The following is a 9,348-nucleotide window of genomic DNA, read 5'->3' as shown; positions in this document are numbered from 1 at the left end:
TATCCTGCGACCAAGAGCCAGAACCTATGCTGCCAGCTGTCGTGGATTGTGAGCAAAGCTCGTAATAAAAGTGGTGTGTGTACAACGTCGGTGTGGTTACTTGTGTGCTGAGGAAACCCCGTCTGTAGCTCGACTTGCTACAATATACAAAAAGTTGGCTTGGAACAATAATGTGTTTCTACAAAAACAAAATACAATTTCCACATTAAAACCCTCAAAAGGAATCTACTCCCTCTATCTAAATTTTCTTCATTTCTAAAGTTTTCCTGCTGGACACAAGATGTCTCCTACTTCACTGTAAAGTTCATGCTAGTATGCCCCGCCCCTTAGAATCTGATTTTCAATGAGCACAGAGAAACATTCTATTTTCAGCAGCATGACATCCTTCTAGTGTCAAACTCCAGTGTAAAGCTTCAACATCCAACTTTAGGAACCACAATAAAAACATATTTCTGAGAGGAGGTGGGATTTGAAACCAGGTTTTTAGATTTGAGTGAAATGACCTCTTCAATTCCCTTACCTCCGCTGGCATCCTCCTCACACACTCCTCCGTTCTGACAGGGGCTGTTGTCACAAGCACCAGCTCTGCTGCAGCACTGGTACACCCCAAACACCCTCCTGCTGCCCGGCCTGGCCCACTCCGCTGCGTCACCCGCTCTGATTGGCTCCCCATTGAGCTCCAGGCCCTCCAGGCAGCCGGTGAAATTACGCGGATGGAGGTGGATATCCGGAGCAGACTCTTGAGCAAAAGAAGCGAAGAGCAAAGCGCCATGGGAGCGCATCATCCGGCAAGGCTCGGTCAGGGTGATGAAGGCTGGATGCAGCTGGTCCAGAGTCAGTCTCAGGGCGGTGGAGTTGACCTCCAGCAGGATGCTGTGCCACTGGCCGTCTGACACTGGGTCAGATCGGATGAGTAAGGAACCAGGAGAGGTGTTTTCACAGCTGTAGCGGAACCGCAGCTCTCCGTCAGTCAGCTGAAGAATGAGAATGAGAGTCAGGTAGCAAAAAGTTAACAACACAAAAACTTTTAATGTGCAAAAATTACCATTGAAGTCACAGCTTAACGAATGACTCTAAACCCAATATCCTGATAGAGTTAAGCTTTTAGACTTGTCAAGTTAGACAAGATGGACTGCCCTCTTATCAGCTGTGTAGAGGCTCAAGATTACACATTATGTAAACAGTTTTTCTTTTTTTTTCTTTAAATGAAAGAGTGTCTGGGATAGCGTGGTTGGAAGGTAAGTGACAAAGAAGTGTTGAGTTAGAATTTTAATTCTAGGTCATTTAGCTTGCTTATTAGACAGCCATAGCAGTCACTTTAATTTAATATTATTTATATTCAATACATTTTTAACAAAGTCAGATGAATCTCTCAGGCAATATTGTTTTAAACTGTTCTAAATCATAAACAGTTGTATAAAACTACGATATTGTTTTCATTTATATATTCACAAGTAATAAAGTAATACATATATTTAAGGATATCTGCTTTGGGGAGGGGGTTCTTTTTTCTTTACAATTAAATGTATTTAATTGATTAAAGTCATCATCTGTTTGCATTCAGTTGGCATTTAACATGCATTTTTGGACTTGTTGGCACTGTGTTTTGTTATGTGCTTGTTCTTATTGATTTCTTTGTTACAATTATGGCAATTTCTGCTAGTGTTATTAGTTCCCCCGGATGCATTGATTTGATGGTTTGAAGGTCAGAAGAGGTCTTGGTTAAATCTGGGCTGAATTGAGTTGAAAGTGAAAGGTACTTCGATGCTTAGGTTATATAATCATTGTTTGAACAGATTTTAAATGGCTTTATTTCAACACGTAATTTAAATGCTGCCTGCAAATCACCAAACTCTTCTGTTTTTGTGTTTGGTCTGGTCTGAATCTAAAATCACTGTTGCAAGCCTGGTAAGTATGGATAGATAATGGAGATAATAATCTGGTATGTGCTGTGTCTGTGTAGATAAAATGTTCATGTACCAAAGTAATAAATACACAAGCCTTTTGACAGTGCACACCAAAAACAAAACTTGAGCAGCATATAGCTATAGCTATAGTACTGCTAGTCTCTTTACATTCTGGAGACTTTAACAAGAAGATAAACAGGACTGTGTTCTCTTTGACAAGTCTTTTGTGCCGCAAATAAAATCAGCTTTCACCGTCAGCTCCCAATGTTTCCCCTGTACAGCACCACGCAGTCACACATTTATTCAGCATTTCATCAACATCAGCGGGAGCCTCTTAACGTTTCTGCACACTCAGCGTTCCCACAAACTAACAAGCCAGCAGCTTTTTTTTTTCATGTTTTCTTTATATAACAGAAGGCTCCTCATATCTTCCCTGCTAAATATACAGATGGAGTGCGCATTTTGAAAATTGCCAAGCATCACCCCATCGGACGCTGAAAGCCGTGATGCATTATTGATACCAATCTGCTTTGTTACTGCTTCTTTAATTGCTGCACGAAGATGAGCTTTTCTCGCTTTACTTTGCAGATCTATTTTCATTTTTATGCTTTCTGTAAAACTCTAGGGTGGGTTGTTCAGCATTCTGGCTCTGTGGGGCTGCACAGGTCTGCTTTCTGTCGAATTCCCTGTGGCTGGAATGATGAAAAATACAAACAGGAATGATTAAGTTTGAGGGACAGACCTGCAAAAGAATTCCCAATGATCAATGACAGTGCACACATAGAGGAGGGAGATGAGAGCTGCTCTGGCTTTGGCTTATCATGGAAAGATGCTGAAGCGCTGGCAGAAGAACAAGTGAAAACCTTGAGACATCTGAGGCGCCTGCCGCTTGTCTTTTAATTTATTTTACATGACTTGGTGTGACTTCTGGTGTGATTTATGGTGGATATTTGAAGAGAGATAGCACGGTTTGAAGCACTCAGGATTTTATAGTATCAGCACAGCCGATATAGGGCGGGCACTGTGTCAAGTCAAACTCCACGTGGACTGAAGCTCTGGAGCATCAGTGCTTGACGACTCATAAATAAATCACCCTGCGCACAAATGCTGCGAGCTTCCCGTAGGGAGCTTAAATACTGCTGTGCAAAGCTCAATATTCAATAACGGCTGCTACAGTCATTAGAATGTGGATGCTAGGGATGAGCAAGTACACCATTATCTGTATCTGTTTAACCAACTAAATTATCTGTAGGTGTAGCTGCACTCGGACTGGGCGGGGTTAAACAGGACGTGGGTGGTGCTTAAACCTGAAGTGACTAACCAGAAGGTGTCGATTTTAGCCTGAAATTGACATGGGTTGATTCGAAGCTGAAACAGAGAAGTCTAAGAATTAAGTTTCAGAGCATTGAAGTAAGAATAAGATAACTTTTAAGATAAGTTTTTTCATGAAAGTTGGTATATTTAGAAGGACGGACACTGATACATTTTACTCTGATGATATTTGTGCTCGTAAAATGTAAATTTTATGTACTAGATACTCGTTTCGGTCAAGGACTTGTGCTTTAGTTCACATTGACTGCATCAGGCTCAGGTCGGGTTCAGATATCTAAAACAGAATGCCTGTTGGGTTTGGCTTGGACTCGGACATAAACTGTAGCTTTGGACTCAAACACACTGCTTGCATGTTATGTATTTGTATACTCACATACAGAAGCAGGTATTATACTGACAGCATGCAGGAGGCAGTGCTGCAGTGATAAAAGAGTCACTGACTGAGCTCACTTGTTTGTTGTGGTACAAAATACAATATGGCAACATGGGAATAGCTTTGTCCACCAATTGAAAGGTTTCATGTTTTATTCCCTTAGCTCCTATACTGTGTCCTTGAGCAAGACACTGAGCTCCTTCCTCCTGGTAGTAAGATAAAAGCCTGAGCTGGCATCAAAGACAATCAGTTTGTGTGACTGCAGCGAGCGTGAGTGATGAGCGTTGGTCCACTGATTCCACACCAGCGTGTATCTACATCATTGTTCAACGTCGTGTCCACAAACTGCTTTGCTGTCAGGTCTGAGCTGTCACTCCTTATCAAGGACGGCGTTTTTCTTTCCACTGACAAGTCATCTTGCTCGGCTTGCCACATTGGCTTTTCATTCATGCAGCTGCAATTTCCATATCAAAGGTGATGACATAGAGTAAGATGTGTGCAGACATAAAAGAGAATTAGCAGCAGCAAATAAGTCTGAACTTTAATTTGTTTTTTTGTTGTTTTTTTTCAATGACGCAGCTCTTTATGGAGCATACTGATGAGATTTGGTGGTTTAGAAGAAGGCACAGCAGAACCTCCCGAGGGGAACAAAGTGCCCAAATAGCGTCTTGTATCTCCAGGAAGTTTCTCTGAAGACATCACAAAAAACCAGGAGAGGGACTTCTCAGATGGCCACATTCAGAAATTCCTTTTGAAGTCATTCATGCTCACAATGAATCAGGCAGGGACCCATTCTTGCATGTGCGAGCTGAGAACCAAAACCCAGGAGGTAGAACCTTGGGAAAGACTGAATGCTGCTTTTGAAGTTTTCCCAAGTATCAAAATGATTGAATATTCCACGTGAGTGCACACGGATGTCACACAAATGAGAAGAGCCCACAAGGGGAAGTATCACACAGCATTTCAAGTGCATAGAAAGTAGTTTTTTTGGTTATCTGTTTAGAGAATTATTCATGCCTCTCAAAGAATACAACAATTCATTATTCTCTTTCAGCGTTTAATATGGTACAGTAGACCTTGTACTGTAGCACCGAGATGAATCCCTCTTTCCCCAGACAATTCCAAAAATGACGCCAATAAATCTTGAAGACGGCTTTTCATTAGGACTCCTGCAGAAGCCTAACTGGTTCACTCAGCTTGCATTTTGAGTGAAAAGGGCAACATGTGGCTCACGTGCTGCATTCAGAGCCAGCATTCATCACAACTCGAGTTAAAAGGTCAATGATGGGCCGATTACGCTGGGAAAGCAGGGAATAATGAAGGCAGACGTGTATCGCCAGATTCATAATGTGGAACTTAAAAATGTGTGCGGGGTGGGGCTTCACCACCGCCTCTGATATTCTATCAGGCATTTAGCATACATAAACACAAGAAATGCAGCGATAAAGGAGAGGCATGCCTGATATGCTCTAACGTGTGATCATCTGCGGGATTTGGCAAGAGACAACCAGCAACGTTTGGACAAAAGAAAAACACTAACTCGAGAACAAACTCTCTCTCTGGCTTTTCTTGTCAGCACAGAGAATGTGAAAAGGCCCAGGACACAGCTGGTATTTCACGGTGACGAAGGGCACGTTGTCTGAAATGTCAGTGTTGCCACAATAGAACAAGTTTACATCAAGTTGATTTTATTTGCCAAGTTTCAGGGTGTCAACAGGTGCTTTGTGATGCTGACAGTGTTGACCCAGATACACAGCGGAGTGTTCTGCTATTATGGGATCTCTGTTTGCAGTAAACACAGAAAAGGACAAACAGATTAGACACAAAATGTTCACCAGATGTCAAATATTTTAAAAAATGTGACACCTGTGCTGATAACAGGACATCTGGCACAAAGTAGCAAATAAAATATTGACATTTAAGATGATATCAGTTTGTGCGGTTGAAGTAGAACATCCAGCGGTGTTTGTGAATCTGAGCCGGAAACATTTTGGACTGAAAAGCTTTGCTCGTCGTCGGCGCTCCCCAGTGAGAACTCCCTTAGATTAAATCAGCCGCTCTCAGATTTTATCATTCTGATAGTAAATTAGAATAACACTAACAGTGCTGAAAAATTAGGAGGAGATTCAATCTCTCCACACCAGCAATGCTCAAAGAGCAAAATAAATTACCTGCCAGCCCAAGGGAGAATGCAACAAATATTTACACTTCCTTCAAATGAATGAAAATAATGATTTTCTTGTTTGTTTAGTTGTAATTGAATTGCTGCATGTGTGTGTTATCGTGCTGAGCTGCTGTGATATTTCCACGTGCTTTATGTCTCAAGTGAACAAACACAGACATGCATGTCTTTGAAACGAACGCTGCAGTGCTGCTGAGAGCCAACTAATGCAAAACTTAATTAATTGAGAGTGTGAGTTAAAATGTTTAAATTCAGTCTGATTCGGAGTTTTATGCTTCGTTGCTAACTTCTGATCCTCCAGCACTAAAGGATTTTCACCTCTGGGATCCTGATGACTTTGCCTACATTATCTGGTCGAGCTAAAGTTTGCAGCACCGTTTGAATCACTTTATAAAACCCAATTTTTTCAATTAATGTCACTGTAATTCAGCTTTATGTAATATTAGTCAAAAAACAAATATAAAAACACCTCAGTGGTGAAAGAAGCCTTGACATATTTTACTATAACTAAATTATATGATATCACGTTTTGCCATGTATTAATTGTTGTTATTGGATTATTATTACTGATGCAAGATGATGTACCACTTTAATGTTGGGTTAAGTTGAATACAGCTTTAACGATTTAATAAAATGTTGGAGTTCAGTCTTTAGCAGGGGTATTTGTAGTCTGACACTGCAACCCTGGCCTGTGCTGGTTTACATTTAGCCAAATTTGGTACCATTAAAATTATGCCAAATTAGCTGTCAGCTTTTCTTGTTTGCAGTGTACCCATGGATGTACGTCAACTATCACTGGATTACTGTGATACTGAAGAAAACTTAAAAACGCAGTAGTTTTCAGGCTAGTCTGGAGTTGCTTTTTTATGGAGATTCAAAAGATTTATCACAGATAATGATATCGTGAGGTGTGGGTTCAGATTTGTCACTGGATTAGTGACATCCAGTAACAGGCTGAAATTTGGGAGCAAACAAACAAGCGAACAAAACGAGGCTGCATCTGTTTATAAAAAAAGTGATTTAGGAAGTCATAGGAAGAGTACATCTGCCACAGATGGTTCAAAATAAATCCAGGCATATGTTCCTCTTTAAATGCACTCCAGATAGAGAAATTCTACCTGTAAAGTTCCCCAGTTGCTGGTGCTGTTTGTGGACATGATGAGGCCTTGCTCCTGGAAAGTCTTAAACCTCAGTGACAGCTTGAAATCCTGGTTGTCCTCGTCCATCCTGTGAAGGTACTTCAGGTAGGATTTACCATCGAATCTCACAGCCGACTCTGAAACACAGAAATAAGGAGATCAATACATTTTTTCTAACTGTTGTTTTTGTCATACTTTCCCACAGGACGTGAAAATTACGCAGCTTTCACATCTTGAATAAAGGCCTCAACTATCACACCACGAGTCATGGCAGCCCTCATGATTGTTTATGTTCCTCATCATCCTGTATTATATGAAAAAGGACACAAAACTTATAGAGACAATGTGACAAAAGTGACTGGAGATGCCAATTGCTCCCTCTGTACAGACTCATCTTTTATCTATCTATGCTCTATTGGAAGTCCGCAAAAACTGCAATTTTACCCCCAAGAACAGGGGAGCTGCTGGTCTACTAGTGGCCAGTTAGTTAGTTTGTGTGACTTTGATGTTTTAACTTATAGATACTTCTGACATCATTTTCAATCTAGCCTCAATCATCTCTCTAACCAGACTTTGCTATAATATTCCTTGTGTCATGGTTAACACACTGAAGTCCTTTCATGGTTTAAAGAACTAGTGTTTGGTGTATTACTGCTGACAAATTTCCAGTGAATAGAAACCAAGAGAAGCCAATGGTTGCTTGAATGGTTCAAAACCAAGCGTCAGACTTTTGGTTTGTTTAGGAAAGTGGTCTTTAGTAGGGCAAAATAGTTTTTTGGAAGACTTTAGATAGCATGATAACACAACTTATAATAATTTATTGGCACTGGAAACACCATCTATTCTCAGATAAACAAATGATCAGACTCAAGTAATTCATGTAACATTCGGTGCAAAGCAACTTCTATTTATGTCTTACCTTTTCATACTAGCAGACTTGTACAAATCAGAGCTTTTGTAGGCACCAAACTCCTCCAGAATAATTCCAACCAAACTAACCTTTTTTCACTTTCCATCTCAAGGCCTAACTAATTTTTTTCAATCCTCAAGGCAGCGCTGTTCACTTTCCACTATATGTGAGTCGGCAGATGAAACGCTATAAACTGAATGTAATGTGTGAGCTCAGATCTAAATGACTGCAACTAAACAGAAAAGAATACATGTTTTTCGAAAAAAAATTTGATCTTTTTAACTGGAAAATTGCCAAAAGCTGAAAAACCAAAAATGCCCAAAAAACCTGGACGAAGTTTAAATGTCAACAACAGTAACAAGGAAGGAAGGAAGGAGGAGTGAATTCATGAATGGATGGATCAGTGATCATCCTAAAAGCAAAAGGTAGTGCATTAGTCTACAGACAAAACTTCTTTTGCTTTTTTTAGTGGTTCTTAGATTAAACTTTAATGATGCCTGTGGGGTAGGTTCAGTAACAACATGTTTCCAAAGTCTTCTGGTTCATAAAAAAACAACTCCTTTCTTGGTGAAAAACTTTTTCCGAAGTGGGATTTGAATCTAGTAACTTTTATTTTGACCTTGAGATCCGCACTGCTTTATATAAAAAACAACAGTTAGATCGATAAGGTTTGTTTGTGACTAAAAGTCACCAGAGGGGTGAACTACAAAGCAGGATTAATGGGTTAGCGAAAGCCAGAGTATTCAATGTCACAAAAGTGGCTCTAAATCGTTATGGTAACTTATGCTTAACTTAACTTCGGCTCTAAAAAGTGCTGCTCTTTCACTAATCAACTCCATTCAAAACAGAGTCACTATTCTTGCAAAATACTGTGGACTGAGGTGCCAGAATTGTAAAAAGTTTAGACACAAATGGATCAGTTGGCCTTTTCTTGATATTCTCTATGAGTGATATTGCCTATATATAACCTACAAGCATCCAGTTGGTGATATTTGCAGGGATGTTCTTGCTTGCATTTGCAAGTTAGTTCGCAAGTTAATAAAGGAAGTTGATTATTATCTCTGACTAGAAGCCAACCAACTCAAAGAAAACCTACAGTATGTCCAACTTGTTTCATAGTACACCCCTCTGTTTGAAACCTAGACTGGTTGTGTGTGGAAGGAAATTAGTCTTATTCATATACTGAGACTTGCTTGAAGTATTGCTATATAAACAGCATTCAGGTCAATAAAAGCTAAAAAAAAAAAAAAAAGACCTTACAAACAACTAATAAACATTAAAATGTAATGACAAATACAGAAAAAGCAACTTTATAATTCAACTTTCAATGCATAAAAAGGTCCAAAAATCAATAACTCTTGTTTGTTTGTATAATGACTTTTCTCAGTTTCTTCATTTATATTGTCAAATTGACTAACCTTTATAACCATTATAATGTGCAACACTATTTACTGAGAATGGTTATCATTCTTGTGAATTTTCTAAGACTGTTTATTATTTTTTAA

At 39.6% G+C, this 9,348-nt stretch overlaps 1 protein-coding gene and 1 long non-coding RNA gene across 3 annotated transcripts in view; one reads left to right on the top strand and one right to left on the bottom strand.

The window, feature by feature from the left end:
- LOC118333375 overlaps positions 1-9,348 on the top strand; it is a 598,798-nt gene that overhangs the window by 432,767 nt on the left and 156,683 nt on the right. The window lies entirely within an intron of this gene.
- The window catches only part of fat2 (FAT atypical cadherin 2), a 103,071-nt gene that overhangs the window by 17,022 nt on the left and 76,701 nt on the right, over positions 1-9,348 (bottom strand). For both annotated transcript variants that reach the window (XM_035668969.1, XM_035668970.1), the window contains 2 exons: positions 6,913-7,070; positions 521-974 (listed from right to left, as the gene is read on the bottom strand). In XM_035668969.1, coding sequence (XP_035524862.1) covers positions 521-974; positions 6,913-7,070 — 612 coding nt within the window. The remainder of the gene's footprint in view (positions 1-520; positions 975-6,912; positions 7,071-9,348) is intronic.

Source organism: Morone saxatilis, unplaced genomic scaffold (genome assembly GCF_004916995.1).
Source record: "Morone saxatilis isolate NCDOM2014 unplaced genomic scaffold, NCSU_SB_2.0 Contig22, whole genome shotgun sequence".
Lineage (NCBI taxonomy): Eukaryota > Metazoa > Chordata > Actinopteri > Moronidae > Morone > Morone saxatilis.
The sequence above is the reverse complement of the archived record's forward strand: the minus strand, read 5'-3'. Positions and strand labels throughout refer to the sequence as shown.